Here is a 21,222-nt window from a genome sequence, read left to right as displayed (position 1 = left end):
GGGGGGGGGCGGGAATCATAAATCGCACAAAGAGGAAAAGGAGAATTTGGTATGCCTGTCAAATTAATGTGCTTTCATAAATGGGCAGCCTTCTATACACCAGAGCAGACAAGAAGCTGTAGTGCTGCCTCCTCACTCACTACAATTAAGCTGCTTCTTAAGTGATTTCTGTGTAAGGGGAAAGGTTTCTGTTCCATAGAGCCAAACTACACAGACAAAATCTGAAGTCCTTTGTTGCTTTCATAATCAAGAGATGTATTTTTTACCTGACTGCTCTGTTGTGTCTGCTGAGAACTGGTTTCTTTAGTAAATGTTGTCGTCTTAAACTTTATAACCTAGCCTTTACTTGAGACTTCTAATCAGACTTGCTTCTAATTTTCAAAAGGGTTACTTACACATTTCCTTACAAACATTAAAAAAGTTTAAAACACAGTTTAATTTATATTTTAAAATACATTTAAATATGAACACAGCTTTTATGCTTCTGTTTATTATTGTAGCTTAAATACTTAAAATCACAGATTGATGGAGCACAAATGAAATAAGTTACTCAGCTTGTTTCCAACTCTTTTCCTAATAATCTGGAAAAAACGGTGCCATTTCTGCTTAGGTGTAATTCACCAACGTTCTATAACAGCTAGGAATATTTTAGGAATGAAAGAGGTTGATCTAAGCTGAAACATGAAATTGCACAAAAACAGACACTTCAACAGAGCACTGCAGTTACAAAGTGCTTTCAAAGGAATTATCTTACTTGACCCACATATTTGACCCCCAGAGCAATCCTCTGGGTGTGTAGTGGGATCCTGTTTTACAAAGGAGAAAACTGAGGTTTAGAAGGTTATGTTCTTCTAAAGTCACAGCAAAAGGGGTAGATCTAGGACTTGAATCCACATCCTCTAAGTTCAACCTCTATGTTTCTTTCACTTTATCACAGCAGTTGAAGAATCTTGAGGTGAAAAGCAGTGGAATATTTTCACTGTTTCAAACTTTTAATATCTTTATTTTCATTTTCTTTGGTTTGTCTTAGGTCATTTCTATATCTTAAGCTAAATATTTAAATCCTAAACTAAATAAATAAAAATACTAAGGTAAATATAAGTAAATAAAATTTTTTATTATGTTTTTTTGATGACAAAGCCATTTACAGCTATGAATTTACTTTATGGGAATAACTTTCCCACATTTAATAAATTTTTGATATGTAGCATTTTCATTGCTGAAGACTAGTTCTATTTTAAGATTTTTGTCAATAATAAGATATTCTTGGCATTAATCTATTTTTGAAGAATCTTTCTTTAGGTGTTAAATTGTTATTATTTTGAGTAAAGATAATATGCATTAAAACTTAGACTGGCCATCATACACTTACCTATTACAAATACATTTAATATAAATAAAACTTAACACTTAATTTTAATATATATATACATGAAACTCTTAATCTTAACAATACTACTCATGAAAAGAAACAATTTTTAAATAACCTAGTTAGTTGGTTGAAGCAATAGTGAAAACATAGCAAAGTTGTCCATTAAATCTCCCATGGGGAAACTGAATGAAAGAAAACTACTCTATCATCAAAGATGGACCCATAATCCCATTAGCCATCTCATAAGTGCAGCTTATGAGAAGCTAAATAAAGAAGTTTTAGCAAGATCCATCAATTTTACCAGAAAAATATCTCAATGCAAAGATCCTATTGTCAGCAGATGTTAAAGACACACATCTGGCAGAATCTGAAAATATGCCTGACCTACAACAATATAAGTAAATGCAATGTATGTACCTGTTCTTCATGAGGCGAACCTCTCTCTTTCGTGCTGCTTCTTCAGCAGGTTGTGTAGGAAGTGCTGGGGAGGACGCCATAACAACTCCAGGGGCAATGGTGCTAGTGGGTGCTGTGCGAATCTGGTATGTTTGTACATCTCCAGAGGCAGCTGAAAAGAAAAATAGTGAGCATGGTGTAAAACACTGAAGCACTCTGTGACTTGGTAAAACTACGTGTCAATCGTCAATCTAAACATATATTTTGGATTAAAAGGAAAAAAAGGAACAGATGATTCTGACTAAAATGTTGAAAGAATCAGCACTCTTTGGGACATTACTCAGAAATTAATTCCCAATTTAATGTATTTATTAGTATAGTCACTTGGATGAAAGAGGTCTTAACTTATGTCTGCTGGGTCTTATATTTATCTTTCATTGGAATGTAGTTCTATTCTGTTGTTAACATGCTTACCAACCTTAAGTCTAAAAGGTAAGTGGGGCACAGCCTGGATGATCTTCCTAGATAGAGTATAGTCCTCAATGTCTTCCTTTGATATTGGTAAATTCATATTAAAAAATTTCAAGTAGACTCTTGCCACGACATAAAAACGACCATGATTTTTCATAAAATAGCAAAATGGAAGAGAAAATAAAGCATAATGGTCAACTATTATAAATTCCTAATTGTAACAAAACAAAGTATGAAAAAGTGTACCATTTGATGCCAATTATATTACTTGTAAGCATTGTTTTAATGTAAATGATAACGGCTGAACCAATTGAAGTTTTACTTTTCTAACTAAATGATCCATTATTTGTGAAAAGAAAAAGTCTCTATTTGTCAAATCGCTTCTAAAAACAGCTTAATAATATGCCCTCCTAGGAATAAGAAACCTAACATTATCTGAGAGAATTTGAAGCTCTTTATAAAATCATCCATATTTGTTATTAATATCAATTAAAATGTGTAGTTTGAGTGGAAAAGATTTATATACTAAACATGTTACCATCTTCAAACTGACGTTCAGAATTCAAATTCACTGACATCCTGCTTTACAATTTTTGAGTACCTGCATGTAAAGTGAAAAGTTGTTTTACTCCCATTAATAAGCAAAATATTATCTTCTTCAAATATTATTTGTTTAGTAACAGAAAATATTCTGTAAATACATTAGGGCCCTTTAAATAAATTATGACTCTCTAGTTGGTGTTTTAGAATTATTCAAAATTTATCATCCATGGTGAAGGGGCACATCTGTCATTACCTAACAGAGGCAAAACATATTTTTAATAAAAATATTTTAGAAACAGATTTATTATTATTTCCTTAATATGCAAATTTTAAATGTGGCATAAATCATATTCTTAAAATATTCAAGTGAATTCAAAGAAAAATGGTCAACTCCCATCCATAAAGATTTCTGAAACAAATAGGAAGAAAACAAAAAAATTAAAACAAAACAGAAAAAAGCTATTTCTATAATTCACCATGGATTTAACTACTTTTGCTCATAGACCAGGAGACTTACACACTGGTATAAGATTTTTCAGAATATAATGCTATCCTTTGAAATAAAAAATGATGATCTTAGAAATGAAGATGTAAATTTCTTTTGACTTAAAAGCAGAGGAACAGAATTTTGAACATCCATAGACTCTTATCAGTGATTTAGTACAACTTTTCATTTGACACATGAAAAAAAATGAGGCCCAGGGAGGCTGGGTCTTACTCACAAAGGTCACAAAGTGAATCTATATATATTTAGATTTAGAATCTATCTTTTTTTAACTCCTAATTTTATTGTCTTTCCCTCTAACCTACCTCATTTCTCCTATATCCAATAAAGATAGATGTTATATTTTTAAAACTGAAAATAGTTGTTTTTATGCCATGACATTTTGGTCCAATTGGAATAATGGAAGAAGAGTTCATGGAAAACAGTATCTATAATGAAGAAAAATAAACTATATTTTAATAGTGCTTTGCAGTATCATACTTACTTTTTTCTGAGTCTATAAAATTTTAACTTTTCAAAGAATTTACCACACCTGTGAATTCTGAATTCTCTTACCTTGAACAACAACTTGGTTGCTGGGCACTAAGATCTGCTGTCCATCAGTGGTCTGTGCATACTGTAGGATGGTAGTACCCGGCTGAGTGGCAGCTGCATTGGTCATGGTTAATGTCTGCAGGCCCTGTACCCCATCGGTACCATTGTTAGCCAGCTGTATTGCTCCTCCCTGGGTAATGGCAACTAAAACCCAATGGATTTTATTATTACAAGTTTAATTAATACCATGTAAGTCTTATACACACACTAAATTCAAAGCAGAATAATTTGCAAGGCATAATCTAGGAGAAATTATTACAGCAAATAACATCACCAAGAAGGATTTTGTATACTCAAGTACTTTCTGCTCAGGAAACCTATATCCAATTTCAAGAATACAAACGTACTCTATGAACATTATAATTTATAGTAATGTCAGTTAACAAATAAAAAATGAGGAAATGTTAAATTCCACTTGAAGTTACTTGGTTCACAAGAAGTACCACTCTGTGACCCAAACTTCCTTTATTCTGGCATTAACTACATAATATTTTCCTTCTCTCCGTTCATGTACTTATTAGCACAGATATGGGCATGTAGTAGGCACCCAATAAATGATTATTTAATTCATAATTAATAAAGCAGTTCAGTAGTGCATTCTGTTCTCTAACTCGGTTAGCAATGCATGAAGTGTAACAGAAGTCCACTCAATGGAACAACGGAAATGTCCTATGGAACATAATTATCACAGACCTCTTGTGGAGTTTAAAATTAGAGCCCAAGGTCATCATTTAGAAAAAAATATTTTACTGCTATTTCTAAGTTACCTATTCAAGCATTCTCATGTAGGATCCGTTGATTATTCACAAATTAATCATACTTGTCATTTATCTGTTACAAAGGAATCAACTTAGGCTCATACTAGTGGACATTTCACTTTATAAAAAACCTCAATTAACCTTTATGCTACAGTACATGTAAAAAGTTAATAAGATACTTTCCCTGTTAAAAGTTTTCCAAAAAGAGAAGGACTAAAAATCACAATATTACATATAAAATTGCATAATGGATTTTAACTAAGTCAACATGTCTGATTTGAGCATGTTACTTTTTGTCTGTTAGAAGGAAATTAGTTTGATCAACTGTCAGCTAGCTCTGGGTAACTAATATCCTGAGTCATCTATGTATGAAAAACTGGATTATTTACTGTTCAATCAAGAAATAATAACAGTTAATGGCTGTGATTTGGTTTAGTAAATAATACTTGTGGAAATTAAGATACTGGCATATACGATCTACCCACTTTAGCTAATCCCATAAATTTTACTTATCTTAGACAAGGAGAAAAAAAGGAATATGTAAAAACTATTCTGAGATTAATACTTCAGGATAACTTGAAAGAATCAGGTTAACAGAATCAAACCACAATTTCTCAAATAGAGTTAATAAGCAAATTCCACTGTATTCAATGCACACAACTTTCTTCTTGACTACATACCAATGAACTCAAGGTGGGAGGAAAGAAGGAAACTAGAAATCAGGAGATCTGGGCTCTAGTCCAAGTTCCATCACTAAACTGTTATTTGAATCTGTTATCTCTTCTGTAAAAATAAAAATATCTGGTTCTAGCCACTAAGTACAATTGTTATAAAAATCAAATGAGATCATGTATATATGAAAGTACTCTGAATAACTCAAGTCTGAGCCTATCAAACATTGTTTTTCTCTTAATATTTAGTTATATACTTCATATTCCAAAAGGACTTAAGATAGCTTTCAATAAAACTAAATTCATTAAAACAAGAAGAAAAAGACAGAAATCAAGCAACTGACATATCTTTAGGTGTGTATAATGATTCTACCTCAAAATCTAGAAGAAGGAAAAGAGTATAATTAAACAAACCCAGCTGAGATTCTGAGGAGCCACAATGAAAACAGTTTCAGTTAGTGAAATAAAATATGTTTTTCTAACTAAGAATAAAATCTCTCAAACAAGACTTTATTATCAGGGACTGTGAACCAAGTAATGGACAAAACTAATAATAGTATTAGTTAAAAAAAACAACAACAATTTATTGAAGGAGTACAAATTGGTGTACCCACTGGGAAGGGTAATTGGGTAGGCTGGCTTGGCTTCAACAATTCCACTCTTTAGATGCTATCCCCACTGACAGGACAGGATACTATATATATAAAAGAATGTTCAGGTAGCATTGTTTGAAACAGTAGAAATGTCCTAAATATTCATCAGTGTGTGATTTTAAAATAAATGTTATATTTTACAGTGAAACACAATGTAGCTATTAGAAGAAACTACATACATAACTATATATGCATATATTTGTCTATGGTATATAAATAATGTAGGTCTCACTTGTATAAAAATACATGACACATGTATGTATAAACAGAATGAAAAAGAATGGAAGGATATATACCAAACTCTAATGGGGAGGGATGGAAAGGGTTTTTACTTTTTATTAACACTAAAAACCTCTACCATTTGAATTTTTACAACCATATATTTCTTTTGTAAGTTAAGAAACATATAAATATTGTATATGTAAGTGGTCGTTATACTGATTCTTAACGACAATCAAGAACATAATGTTAAATCAGTTCCATCAAGGTCATATGTGCACATACAGAGAGAATAAGGGATAAAGATATGTATAAAGCTTTTAAAATCTCAAAGTATTAACCTTTAAAACTAGCAACTGTCAGTTGCCAAATTAAACATCTATTTTTCTCAGCTTCACCTCCCTCAACTTCACTTCCCTATTTGAGATTTTGATATGCCTCTTTCCTAAAGAGCATGCTTTCTATTTCTAGTTCAAGTGAGAATTGCTGTGGTGAGTGAATCTGTTACTAACAGGAGTATGCTGTATCCCTCAAGCGTGCTGAAGTTGAAGAAAAAAGAAGTTCACGTATCAAGGTCTTAGAACACACACCTTGAATAACTCAAATTATTTGGATATAAGGCTAAAAAATACACACATACACATATATAGATAGTATCTATTTCTGCCAACAAAGAACTTAAGAAGGAAAAGAATGAGTGAACCCTAATGAGCTTACAGAATGGACAAGAAGCTTAGTCAGAAATGCCTGCCTTCTACTTACTATTAAAAGTTTCAGCTTTGGTTGAGCTAAAAAGTCTGCTACTTGTTTTTAATTCATGCAATTAATTATACAATGCAATTAGTTATACAAACCAAGGCTGAGCTGTAAATGGAAAACTATGAACTTGGGAGTCAAACTTCTACACATATTTCTGACACAGACTACCCCAGGGCATTAGAAAACCAATGCAGCAAGAGTTTCAATGTGTACATTTAATTTGTAATTAAGGAAGACAGGGAGGAAAACTATATAATGGGTAGCACTGGATTTAATGAGCAAATCAAAATGAAGACATCAATGTGTGAGGCACTTTGGGAGGCAGAAAGATATTGGGAGAAGAGAGGAAAAAGGTACCATTCACACAAATGCCTTTGATCAAACAAAAGCGGAACTCAAAAGTTCTTTATAACAGATTTAGGTGAAAGATAAGAAGAGAGACCTAAGTGTCAGAGACATCAGAGAAATGGAAACTTTGATAATTCTGCAAAAGGAATCTTTGCTTTCTGTGTGACAAAAAGCAAAGTGCCCTCTTAATTTCAGCAGCCCTTATGCTCACATTATTATAATTCACTACACTACCTTTTATCTTAAAAGGAATAATAATTAAATGTGCTGGTAGACTGCAAACAAGCCTCTCCACCCCACCGTGAAACATCAATATGATTTAAAAAAGCTACTTTTAGAAAGAAAGATGAATTATTAAAATAGATGAAAAATGAGACCATTTTTGGCCTTCAACATAATCAAAGAATGATTATCTGAAAAACTCATGTTTTCTATTAACATCATATGCTATATGAGGACTGAGATACAGAGTTTCAAGCAGTGGTTTGAAAAACTTGTAAGACTCTCCATGCATCTGCACAAAACAAAGGGCCATTTAAAGGTCTTACATACCTGAGCAATCCTAACTAAACCCTGAAGGAAAGAAAATACTTCTGTTACAAAACTTTGCATGTAAGTAAAGGAAATATAATGACAACCAAGATTTAGAAAAGAGCTGGTGCTTATAAGATTACTTTAAGGAAAATGCAGCCATTAGTTCTTCATCGCACTTTCCAAAACAGAAATATCTATTACTCACTATACTGTCCACTGCTAGTTTGGTAAATCGGAGTTGGCACCGTTACAGTGGTGATGGCAGGTGCTGAAGTCTCCTCTTCAGACTTCTCTTCTTCAATCCTTGGCACTCCTGGTGCATCAGAAGATAAGTCATTCAAAATTTTCCTAGAAAAACAGAGAACTATATCAATTAAAACAAAAGTAACATTTACTGGCTAAATACAAAGAAGAGGAAAAGATCAGGAAACTGGCAGAAAGCTGATAGTGCTTAAGAGAGAATTTTTAAATTTTACAGTTACAAAATTTACAATAATAAACAATAAATTTTGCAACAATAAACTAAAAATGGATCAGGGATGCACATGTCAAAACCATACGAGGACTAGGAAAAACAGATGCATTTCTCTTTAAAATGAACATAAAGAAAGACTATGATTCAAAATCCAGGTACAATTAAAGAAGAGATTAATAAAATTGACTACAGGAAAAAAATCCTTTTTTATGGCAAAGAACACCAAAAATAAAGTCAAAGATGATCAAACATACTAGGAGAAAATGTTCACATATATTACAGATAAAGGTTCAATATCCCTAACATACAAATAACTCTTGAAAACTGAGGGGAAAAAAAGACCAAAAACCTGATTTTTAACTTCGCAACTCTCAGATTGGTAAAAATAAAAAAAAGTATAACAATACAGTCTGTTAGCAAAGCTGTGAGAAAATACATGCTCTTGTATATTGCTGTTAGAAATATAAAACTGGCACAACCCTTATGGAGGGAATTTGGGAAACCAAATGTGTTTACACAGCAATCTTACTTCCAGGAATTTACCCTTAAAATATACTTCCAACAGTACAAAATAAATATGCATAGGATTAATCATGGCAGCATCGACTGCAACTGCAAAAGACTAGAAACAATCTCCATGCTCACATATAGGAGAATGGTTGAATAAACTATGGCTCATCCAAATAATGGATATAGCATGGTACCTTTTATATACGAATGAAGGTGAAATAAGAAAATATTTGTGTATCTGTTCATCTGCTCAAGAAAAAAAGTCAGAAAGGATAAACTAGATGGAGTTCAATTTGATTAGTTATCTACTGGGGGTGGGTGGGAAAGAAGTAAAAAAGGATGGGTGGAGGGACACTTCTGAGTGTGTGTGTATGTACAATTCTGACTTTTGGAACCATGTTAATGTTTTACATATTCAAAGAAAGAAATTAATTATCAACAAGGATGGCGGAAGAATTCTAAAATGGAAAACAAACAAAAAAAATGAATCTTACCACATTTCAAATGAATAACATAATCACAGAAGAGGGGAAAAAAATACTAACCCAAGTAATTTTTGAAATCTTAAATTTCTAACAAACCAGTCTGAAACTTAGCCTTAACCGTCTACCAAAAATTTCCCCCTTATGTAGTTATTGTAACAAATTACATCTTCATGTCTTGTGTGTTCATTAACAGATTTATAATTATTGTTTTATGCATTTGCCTTTCAAATCATGGGAGAAAAAGAGGAGTTACAAAGTAAAACTACAATAATACTGGCTTTTATATATTTATGTATGTAATTACCTTTATTGGTACTGTAGTAAATATTCTTACAGTTGTTTTTTAAAAAAAATAATTCCCCTGATTGTATTTCTCATTTGTAAGATTTCTTACTCATTCTTTTCCACATCTGCCTGTTCCTATTTAATAAACTTCTATTTTTACTGTAAGGATGGTTTTCTCAAACAAGACACAAAACTATTTTAAACAGCTTGGAAACTGACAGCTGGTCAATACATCATGATTTGGGTATCACTGTTCTAGAACACTTGTTTTTCAAACTTCAGTATACAAAAGCAGCTCTTGAAGAGCATGTTAAAACACAGACAGATTCCTGGGTCCCCTCCCTAGAGATTCTAATTCTAATTCTCAGGGGTAAGGGCCTGAGAATTTGCATTTCTAACCAGATGCTGATTTACCAGTCTGGGCTGTGGACCATATTTTGAGTAGTATTGGTCTTTAGAGCAATGTTTTTCAAACTCAAGTCATAACCCCTATGTGGGCCATGAAAACAATTAAGCATGTTGCAACCAACATAAACAATAAATAAAAAACAGCTAAGCATCACACATGATAAGGATGAGTATTGCTTTGTATTAATTTTTGCTTCAGATCCCTATATATAGGTATAGACGTGTGTGTGTAAATACACACCTATATATAATGAAGAAAGAGAGAACTGTAAAGATATATTCCTTATTGTGGTTTAAAAAAAGTTAAAAAGCTACTTTTCTAGACCTACAAATAAATCTACTTCTCTTCTGCACGAAGCCAGCAATCATTCTCAGTCTTTTTTTCCAGTTTTTCAAATTGTTGCTCCAGACCATCTTGGACATTCTCCGCTCAAGAAAGTTCACTTTCTCTTAAAGTGTATTCCAAATGTGGTCTGAGCAGTGGGATTAATTCCCTCCCTTAATCTAGACACTAGGTTTTTTTTTTTTTTTAAACCAATGTAGCCTTACAGTGTATTGGCTTTTTTTGGCAACCACATCTAATCAATGATAATTAAAAGAGCATAATTATATTTTTTAGATGAATTCTTAATCCAGAATCCTATACTTGAATAATTGATTTTATTTTAAACTCAAGCTCAGAAATTTTACAGTTATCGCCAACATTTCATCCTATTTGTTTCAATCTATTTCCCTTGGCTGCTATGATCTTTCAAGGTTCTTATTCTACCACCTATTAGGGTACTTAGCCCTTTAGTTTCTGTCATTTGCAAATCTGATAAGCATGGCCTCTATGTTTTCAGCTAAACTGCTGGTAAAAATAGCAAGCCAGATGAGAGCAAGTGAGAACCCTTCAAGGATTTCCTCTGGGTAAAAACTGATCACTATAAAGCTGGGCTGTTCCAATAAAAACCAGTGTGTATTATTTAATTCCCATTTCTCCAACTTCACAAAAACATCCTAAGAATTTTGTTAAAGATCTTGTTATAATCAAGACATAGAGGCTAGGTTTCAAGAGTTCATAAACCAAAAGCAAAATAATGGTATACTCCACTATGGAGGTTTGATTATAAGGGAAGGTATTATCATCTTTCATAAAAGTAACGCTTTCTCTACACATGTGTGGTCTCAGGCATCTTTTATTTGATTCGTAACTGAAGTGCTATATAATGATTTTTGCTGGGATATACACTATAAGCCAATTAAAGGCAAATAAAAGATTTTTTTTCAACATAAAACTCATATAAGGTCTACAGCTAAGATTTGCCTAGAATTTATATATAGAGAAGCCATGTAGCTTGTTTCTTAGTACCAGGTTGAATCTGCTTCAGGATCAAATATCTTACATACTAACATGAAATACATTTCGAAGTTAAAAGATAAAACTAGCTATATTTTGAAAAAATTATGAGTATAAATAAAGGTAACACATACTTGGTAACAAAGAATTTCTTAAGACCTCAAAGTCAATTTATAGGTATTTATTTAGGGTCCTTAATTTATTTGTAAGGATAGAGAAAAGGGCTAGCTTAGCAGCCAAGAAAGTGGGAAAAAAAATTTCAACATCCCTTTGAAAAACAGAAATATATATTAATAGAAATAATTCAGGCTAAAGCAGGGAAGAATAAGTTTGAAGTTCATTAAACTCTGAAGTAAGCTTATGAAGATTTGTAGAATTGCTCTTCCTGGAAATATTTAATTTGGAGCCAATTTCTACGTAGTATTAGAAACAGTTTTGGTCCATCTTGGAGGCAAGGCATGGATTTACACAACTTTTGTAGCTGAACACAAAACTACAGTAAGGTGCCCCTAAAATTAGGGAACATCAGCAAAACATCATCCTGAACAACTATTAAATTAATAAGCAGCTATCATGCTAAGTACCATGGCATAAGAAGTGTGTTGTGAAGTAGGTAGTGTAGCCTCAGAATTGACATATAGCTAGAAAATGCTATAACCTTATCAAATGTATTCCAATCTTTTTAACAGAAAAGCAGCAGCCAGCAAAGTCTACAAAAACAGAAGAAAAAAAAAATATCAGTGTTTATCCAGGACTGTTCAGAGTAAGAAGTGCTCTTATTCTGTACAGTAAGGTTCTACTTATTTGAGAGAAGCAACTCAAGATGAAGAGAAGTATTCTGTGTGGTCCTGAATCCAGCAGCTCATTGGCCTTCCGACATCTCTTCATCTGCAACTACATAAGGGTACCTTTTATACTTGTAAGTTCATTTAACTATTAATTTTCCATACCTGTAGGAAGGCCTCCTTGAAAGGATTTCTCTTCGTTTTTGGGAATCGGTTACACTATCCACTGACTCCTGTGAATCTTCACTTTCTGCAATAGTTGAAATCTGAAAATAAAGAAGAACTTTATCTTGATAATCAAATTTAGTTCTCACAAAACTTTTATGAATTTTAAGAAAAAGTGAAATACAAAAGGACATATATAAACCTTATATGTGATTCGGTAGGAAAAAAATCAGTTTTTATGGGAGACAACCATACCATCCCTTTCCTCTCCCCTTTACTCATCCTACAGAAGTCAGAGGACCTAAAATTTTTTCGTCAAAACCAGCCTAATCTCTTTCAGGACTTCTTGTAATCAACCCTGAATGTATCAATATTACTTGTCAGTTGTTTTCTTACAGTTGTTAGAACAAAACTACCAAGTAAAATAAAGTTTCTGACATGAAAGAAAGAATAAACAACTAAATATTTGGCCATTAAGTCTAGTGACTATACAAATATTTTCCTTTAACTACTGGGTAAATAGTTTTGAATATATTTACAATTGTACAAGTAAGATCGGTGATCCTTCAACCGTGTTCCAGATGGTTGTTCCTAACAATTTTGGAAGAAGTCCTCTGCTACATATAGACACGTTTCAAAGTTGGCATTCTACAATTTTCATTAAGCAAAACTTCAAGGTAAAGGACTGTGCATTTCTGGAAAGTATCCTTGGATTGAGAAGTAATAAAGGTAAGTTGAATACAGATTTTACATGGGATAATAACAGCAACTAGCATTTATTGAGAACTTACTATGTGCCAGGTGCTATGCTAAAGCATATACATATATTACATTACTTAGTACTCACTAATACTTACAGGAACTTTACGTGCTAGGTAAGTACAATTATTATGTCCACTTTACAGATGGAAGAACTGAGGCACAAAGAGTTTAAGTAACTCACCCAAGTCACAAAGCTACGAAGTAGTGGAGTCACTGTCACACTTGACATCTCAATTCTAGACATCCTTACCAGCATCAAAATCCTGTTGGTTCCAATCTCAAACCAGTTTTGTCAGAAGCAGCAACCCAGGAACGTCTTTAGACCATTTTTAGACTAGAAGTTCACTCATCTAGGCAAGCTTGTCTGTCAAATTTATACTGCCAAGTTTCTCTAGTCTAATCAGCAGGAGCCTCCTGCTCTTTCCTGAACTAGGTGAGCATCATGCTGGAAGAGTGAGAATTAGATTTAGCCAAGGCAAAAGGGTCTGTGTAGGTTAGCTCCCTGAACAAAATTTATGGCAATGGCAATAAGAATGAACATATTTAGAGGAACTTGAGAAATCAAGTATGTGGTCTGAGCCTAAGGGTTCTGGACAGCAGGTACTCATTTTCACAGAGCTTTGTGATAGACGCTCACTTTAAAATGAAATTTGCTAAATCTAGTAATGCTTTACAAAATATGTCTATAATAAAGTAATGTATGTGCCCCTCCAAACACTTTAAAGTATAAACGGTACAGTCTTATAGACCTAAAAATTAACAGGTAACACTGAATGAATCCAGAAATGACTGATAAAAAGATGGACAAGGCTGAATTTAGTCTGTGATTCTCTATAGAGTAATAATGCTATAGTTACTGCCAAAGGAGCACCCAGAACAATTTCCTACTCATCTGTAGCTGCTGTTAACTAGCCCACTCAGCATAGTCTCTGCACAAACTTTCTCACAGATGTAGAGTGATGAGTTGTGAAACAGCCTTAGCAGAGAGTCAGAATTTCAAGGAATAACAAGAAGACTGAACTCAAAGTGGATAGTATCCTGACAAGTGTTTACCCTCATTAATGCTTCTCAGAACCTTAGTTTCTCTATTGTTCTTTCTGCCTTTTTTTGTTTAACCCTCATTCTTACAACCTTCTTTTAAGGATACATAATGACTTAGGCACACTTTCCCAAGTTGAAAGTCATTAAAACAACAATTTTAAAGCACGCTACATAAACCACCCATAGGACAATTTTGAAATGAAATAAATTATCATTGCTTATTAAATATATGGCCCTTAATTTTTCCCCCAAACTCAATGGATCTATTGCTCCCAGTAAAACAAAAAGCCCCCACTCCTCTCATCTGAAAGAATTTGTCAATTCATACAAAAGGAATTAACTTATCACTCTGTCGTGACTGCAACTTAAAAAAAAATTGAAGTATGATTGTTGTACAATATTATATAAATTACAGGTGTACAGTACAGTGAGTCGCAATTTTTAAAGGCTATATTCCACTTAACAGTTATTATAAAATATTGGCAAAAAAAATATTGGCTATATTCCCTGTGTTGTACAATGTATTCTTGTAGCTTATTTTATACATAATAGTTTGTACCTCTTAGTCCCCTACTCCTACATTGCCCCTCCCCGCAGGTAACCACTAGTTTGTTCTCTGTATCTGTCTTTTTCTTTTTTGTTATATTCACTAGTTTCTTGTATTTTTAAGATTCCACATATAAGTGATATATACTGCAACTTGTTAAATGTAAAGGGAATTCAGAACTATTCAGTACTACATAATGAATGTAACATTTCCTCTTTGGGGGAATACTATCCAGAGAGAACTTAGAATTAGGAAGTCAACTCTTATGGTCTATCTACCAAAAAGCAAAAAAAACCCAACCCCACACACCCAAAAACAAATGAAAAAACAAGAAAATCCCAAAACCACTGAACCCACATTTCTAAGACCATTAAAAATCATGCCAAAAATCCTTTGATAATAAATAATAGTTTAATATATATGTAATAGGTTATTAAAAATACCCACATGAGGGGTTTCCCTGGTGGCGCAGTGGTTGAGAATCTGCCTGCCAATGCAGGGGATAAAAAAAAAAAATACCCACATGAAAAATTATATCCCAATTTTAAGTATCATAGTCTACCATCACATTTCAACGATAGATACCCTTCCTCTGGTCCTCACCTCCTGTCACCTCTTATTAACCCCTTCCTGAGCTCCTTAAATAGGTCTTTAACCATGGCCACTTATATGTTAAGAAATTTTCAAAAAGCCAAACCACCACCTGTACATGTAACGTTTTACATCTATATTTCTCTATTTTCTCTTAGTTTGTTAAAAACCCATATATTCTGTTTATAAGGGGGGGAAAAAGTCCTATTCTGATGCTATTTGAAATTTCAAAATAAAATATACAGTGACTAGAACAAAATTTTAAAAATGGTTGTATTAGATGTTTTCTCAAACTATACATGGTACCCTGGAAAGTTAAGCACTTTTCTTGGGTAGAGTTCAGACTCAGGTTTAGGTACAGTTTTTTACTCACTGGATCAAGAAGTTTAATAAAAGTCTAGAGCAATAATCTCCAAACTCTTCTGATCTGCAGATCTCCCTTATAAATTAATTATAAGATTATAAACTAATTATAAGAAAATTTTATATAAGCATATATATTTACTTACAAGTTTTATCTATATCATAAAACATTAATTTTTAAAGAGTTAGGATAAGTATAAATATTAAAATACATCTGTTAATTTCTTAAAGATAAATCATTTAATATTTCATAACAACGAGAATGATGTGCTTTAATATGATTAATTAAAAATCATTTAGTATTTTATAACAGTGACTCAAAAATCTGATTCTAAGCTTGGACTTTCTGAAATGTGATTTAACATCTGCCATTGTTTAAAACAATCATTTTTCATTTTCATCTGTCAATTACACAAACTTCTGATGAGATTTACTAGTGTATTTTCATCTCCCTGGCTCTTGGTCAGTTATTATATGCTAATAAAAGGTTTTGTATTTTAACAAGTAAGTTCAACACCTACTGAAACTCTAGAAGACTTCTGAATAGTTTAGAAACTATTTCCAGTTTTGAAAGTATATAGATTTGAGTTTTTAGGTGACAAATTTACAGTTTGCAGGTAAAAAAAAAAAAAAAAGTATGGGAACATCTCCAAACTTCTATATTCAAAATACTCTGTCCACAGCACAAGTTTCTTTCAAAATGCAGTTATTCTCTCATGCATTGTTAAAATGCCACTTTCTCTCAGAAAGGACAGTTGAAAGGAATTTGTTTCTTTCAAAAATATCTGTTAGGTAACATATCCCTTGCAAGTCATCCCTTGCTTGCCATTGTTAAAAAGATCGGAAACTTTGGAATACTTCTCTTATGTAAAAAGCAAACAAGTAAACTCATCCTTATGTTAAGCAACTCAAGTACTTTGCTATATGATAATCACTGAATCTCTATCTTGCACAAAAGATTTTTATTGTTGTTCCCATCACATCATGAAGTACTGTAAAGACTGTATCAGAAAGTTCATCTCCAACCGCTATCCCTCTTGCTCACTCTATTCAGGCCACTTCTTGCTATTCTTTGGTACATAAAGCATACTCTCATTTCTGAGCCTTTGGACTTGCTTTCATTATTTGTATGGCTTAGCCTCCTTCACTAGTTTATAGTTTCACTGCTCATCGTGTTCCCTGACCACCCTACCTAAAAAAAGCACCCTTCCCTCCACATCATTCTCTATCCCTTTCTCCTGCTTTAATCATCTTCCCAGCACTTAATCCTCACCTGACACATTTTATTTTTTCATTGTCTCTCTTCACTCAAATGTGATCTTCATGAGAATAGAGAAGTATTATTTGTTCACTGCTGTCTTTCATATCACCTAGAACAGTGACTGGCACATAGCATGTGACCAATAAAAATTTACTGAGGAAATGAATGTATTAAAAATGCATCCAAAACTAACAAGTGAGGATGCCACTGTTAACTTCTATACATTTGTGTAACTCCCATTATTTTTGTGGGAATTCTTACATAATCTGTGAGATTTGATGTACATATATACATAAGGATAATGTTAGGGCACCAATGTCAAGCCATACATGAAATATTAGTACAGTTTAGTTTCTAACTCTGAGATGAAAAAAGATAAACAGAAGTCTTATTCTCACATCAAGAGAAATGTACCTTGTATATTTTGGAAATGCTGTTCTAGAATACTAATATTCTCCCATCGAGAAGTTTGAGGAATCACCTCTCTCCTTGTTTGATCACTTCTTCTGCTATAAACCACTTCCTACTTATTAATGCTAATCACTGTTAACCAGCTGACATTACCATTAAAGTTTAATAGCTTCTCCACGGTTTAGGGCCTTTAAAGAAAAAAATACTGTTTATGTTTCTGTTCGTAGAATTCAGGCTTTTAATTATAAGCACAGCTCACTTTGATGGAAAAATCTATTTTTGAAAAGATGAATACACATTTCTATAAATTTAATAGTCATATAATCCTAGGTCCAAATTATTATTATTACTCTTACCACAAAGTAAAGATTAAAATTAAGAATATAAGCAACAATTAGGCATCATATATTAAAACCAATGCTTGTAATCTTAGCAAATTTTGTGATAATTTTTGTGTGTTCTTTATAGAAAGATCTCCCACTGTAAGTGAAAAAGAAAAAGTAAAGGTTAATGTGGGGTCTGGAATCTAGGTCTCCTGACTAGCAGGTCAGGTTCTTTCCACTATTATCAAGAGGAAGATAAGAGTAGGGAATTAGTAATGGCATACATAGTATGAAGAACAGTTAGGAAGCATTCAATGAAATAAAAACTGAGGCACAGGATAGGAGACTATTGTTCAGTCAGTGTGGTTCCATAGAAAAATCAAATTCTTCAGTCTTTACCTGGACTATACTGTCTCCTACTCAGTAACAACAAATTCCATTCCCAATATCTTTCAGTATGGAAATGCACAGAACTTGATGATTTTATATCAAAATATTCTTTCTTTTTTCTCCACCCCCCCACACCGCCCTGCCTTAAATGTCCAAGCAAACCAAAGGCACAGGGACAGAATGAAGCAGAGGTGGGTTAACAGTGGCTCAATGACTCAATAGTATGATATGGCTGACAAAATCTGGTATATCCTTTGATGACACTGACAGAATGCTTCTAGGACAAAGGAGGGACTTCTCCCCTCTCCAAGTATCAATCAATCTGGCTACTAAACTCAAGGAAAACGCAACAGTTCTCACCCACAAGAAGACAACAAGGATGGTGAAGAGGAATCAAAGCTATGTCATATATAAATGGCTGAAGAAAAACAGGCATTTACTTAGTCTGGACATTTTTTTTAAATGGGAAGGATGTGGAAGATGGGGAAAAGGAAGCAGCCCAATAGAAAAAGGAGTTAAATTTGCTTAACTAGTTTCTGAGAATAGAATTGGGACCACTAGGTAAAAGTTTTAGAAAGATATTCTGGTTCACCACAGGGAAGAATATTTTAGCAATTACCCCCAATTATAAATCAGTTACCTCTGGAGATAGAGCATCCTTTCTCTGAAAGTGTTCAAGTAAAGCTGGACTGCCATTTGCAGGAGGAGAGAAGGATATTATATAGGGAAATTAAGCAACAGACTTAAGGGCTGGGTAGGTAACAAGTTTGGCCTAGACCTAGAAGATCTCTTAAGATTTTTATTCAAACCTTGAGTTCTATGTTCATAGAGAGGGACAAAGATATAAAGAACAATTTCTCACCTTCCTTTCTAAAAATAGTTCTCTCCAAATCTAGGACCTAGGACTCACCTGAGTTCCGGAGATAAGTCTTTTTAAGTCCTTACAGGAAGACTGTGAAGCAAAAAATATGAAATGGGAGGCTGGGGTTATGGCCTACTTGAATGAACGTTCAAGTCTTTTTTTTTCCCCAATAAGCTCATCGAAAAGATGTATACTGCCCTAGGTTCCCTACAGTTAAGTAGAGGTTTACACACCTTTATTCCCTTTGGATCCAAACCAAAGGAACAATCTTTCCAAAGAATAAGATAACATGCATGGAAAAAATCCCTGATTCTTCAAGTGCACTTTCTGAATATATCATTTCAAAGTTATATACTCTAACTTAGAATCCTAAACATAGCTGGTTTTCTCTACATTCAAATAATATCTTAGGTAAGGTTATTACTTTTTGACAAGGATTTTTTCCAATTGCATGTTTAGAAAATAATTACAAAGTTATTATTTTTGTATCTTAATTTTCCCTAACTGAGGTACATCAGCCTTATAGTCTCTCCCAACATTTCCACTTTATCCCATATACTTTATGATTTTTCCCATTCAATTCTTTTCCTTTTTTAGTTTAAGTTTTTTCTTATATGTCTGTTCTTGTGTGTATATGTTCCTATACTTAAGGTGACTATACAGATGCAGCATATTCCATAATTACTGTAAAGTAAAATAAACTCTGAACTAGATATGTTCCTATTTTCATAATGAAAGGAGAGAGATATGGCTATAAACAACAGTTATGAAAGTAGATGCAGAACTTTTTATGCACATACCTGAACTGTCTGGACTTGTGGAGACTGAATAACTGATGGCTGGGCCGCCTGAATAACTCCATGGACTTGAACTGTCTGCCCATTGGGTAGCTGTACTAAAGTTACGGTGGGAGCAGATGATGTTGCATGAGCTGCTGGCATAGATACCTATGGTGTTGAACATGGAAAAAAATTACCATCACAGATACCTCCTGGGGAGTACTCATGTTTAGTAAGAAACAACTCTTTGGCAGCAAAAGGATGACCCTCCTGCTAGGTTAAGTATTCCATTGGTGTGAAAGAAACTAATCATTAAACTTAATATTCTTTTTGAAGAAAGACTACAAATGCTTCCCATGCCCCCTACTTTTAAACTCCTCCCAAATGACAAAAACCAAAAAACTATTTTAATGTAACATCAAAATATATAACACAGACTTCCTTTGAACACTAAATACCACTTTATTTGTATAGTGCCTTACATTTTCCCACCTGCTTTCATATTCAGTTTCTCATTTTGCCCTTCGAAGAAATCAGACTGGTTAGAATAAGGGTTATCTCCATTTCAGAGACAGAAATATGAAGTGCTCAAAGAGATTAAGTCACTTACCCAAGGTCAAGAGATATGCTAGCTTTGAAGAAACATAAGTCTTCAGAATATCATGTGTTAAATAACCCATGTTCTAAAACATAACTGTTCCCAAACTTGGGCAAAACTTAGCTACTAAATCTAGAACAAATACGTATCTTACAGTATACAGCATATTTATCTCTTGTAAACTAATTACAAGTATGCCTTTCATTAATGAGAAAGTGTTAATAGATATTATAAACTGAAAATTTCTATCCTCACCCCACCCACTGAACTGATAATAATTGATATTTCAAGGATTTATTTTCCTCTTGAAGAAATAAGGGAGCAGAACTGAAAGAATATGAGAAATCAGTTTTCTCCTGAGGCACAGAGGCGGCAAATTTAATGACTCACTACCCATGTTAGAAGGGTTCTTAAGTCATACATGTCTATCAGATGGTATTTACTGTTCCTGTGCTTGAATGCGTTTGGGGGTAGCAATTTTATTTGTTCATTTGGTAAACAGTTATTGCGGATATGTGTGTCAGAAACAATGTTAAAACTGAAACTACAGAAATGAGAAAGACATAGGTCCCTGCCCTAAACGAAATTATTAAGGCATGGGTGTGAAGGAATGGGAAAAGAACACAAATAAATATAATTCAGTGAAGTAATGAGGTTTGCAAAGGGAAGAATGGACACGCTGAGGAAAGCTACCCCGCCCCACCCAAGAGGAGGGGAGGCTACCAGGGAAGCATGTGAATTTGAAATAAAGAATACAAGTAAGGCACGTTATTATGATTTGCAGGGGGGAGGCACAGAATTCCAGGCAGAGGGTAGCAATGGCAAAAGCAAAGAGAAACAGCAGTGTCTGTAAATGGCAAAGAGGGATGACCAGCAGCCAGTACTACTGGAGCACACAAGTGTGTTACTATATGATGTAGGAAGTGTGGAAAGATGGAATAAGAGGTAGGCAGAGGCCAGATGGGCTAGTCATGAAAAATCTTACATATGTTACATTAAAGAACTTGCATTTTACCGTG

General features: G+C 33.5%; 1 protein-coding gene across 6 annotated transcripts in view; it reads right to left on the bottom strand.

Annotated features, from left to right (window-relative positions):
- CREB1 (cAMP responsive element binding protein 1) overlaps nt 1-21,222 on the bottom strand; it is a 55,922-nt gene that overhangs the window by 12,214 nt on the left and 22,486 nt on the right. For 2 of the 6 annotated variants that reach the window (XR_003002325.1, XM_024738292.1), the window contains exons 3-8: nt 19,627-19,773; nt 18,875-18,916; nt 12,276-12,376; nt 8,029-8,171; nt 3,843-4,025; nt 1,790-1,940 (exon numbers count right to left, since the gene is read on the bottom strand). Coding sequence is in view for 5 of the 6 variants with exons in the window: in XM_024738292.1 (XP_024594060.1) it covers nt 1,790-1,940; nt 3,843-4,025; nt 8,029-8,171; nt 12,276-12,376; nt 18,875-18,916; nt 19,627-19,773 (767 nt within the window). In the remaining variant the exon portion in view is untranslated. Of the gene's footprint in view, nt 1-1,789; nt 1,941-2,777; nt 2,841-3,592; nt 3,672-3,842; nt 4,026-8,028; nt 8,172-11,983; nt 12,214-12,275; nt 12,377-18,874; nt 18,917-19,626; nt 19,774-21,222 lie in introns of those variants that run through there. The other 4 variants (XM_024738294.1, XM_024738295.1, XM_024738296.1 and 1 more) reach the window with 4 other exon arrangements.

Source organism: Neophocaena asiaeorientalis, unplaced genomic scaffold (genome assembly GCF_003031525.2).
Source record: "Neophocaena asiaeorientalis asiaeorientalis breed wild unplaced genomic scaffold, Neophocaena_asiaeorientalis_V1.1 scaffold258, whole genome shotgun sequence".
Lineage (NCBI taxonomy): Eukaryota > Metazoa > Chordata > Mammalia > Artiodactyla > Phocoenidae > Neophocaena > Neophocaena asiaeorientalis.
Note: the sequence above shows the minus strand (reverse complement) of the source record. Positions and strands in the feature narration are given on the sequence as shown.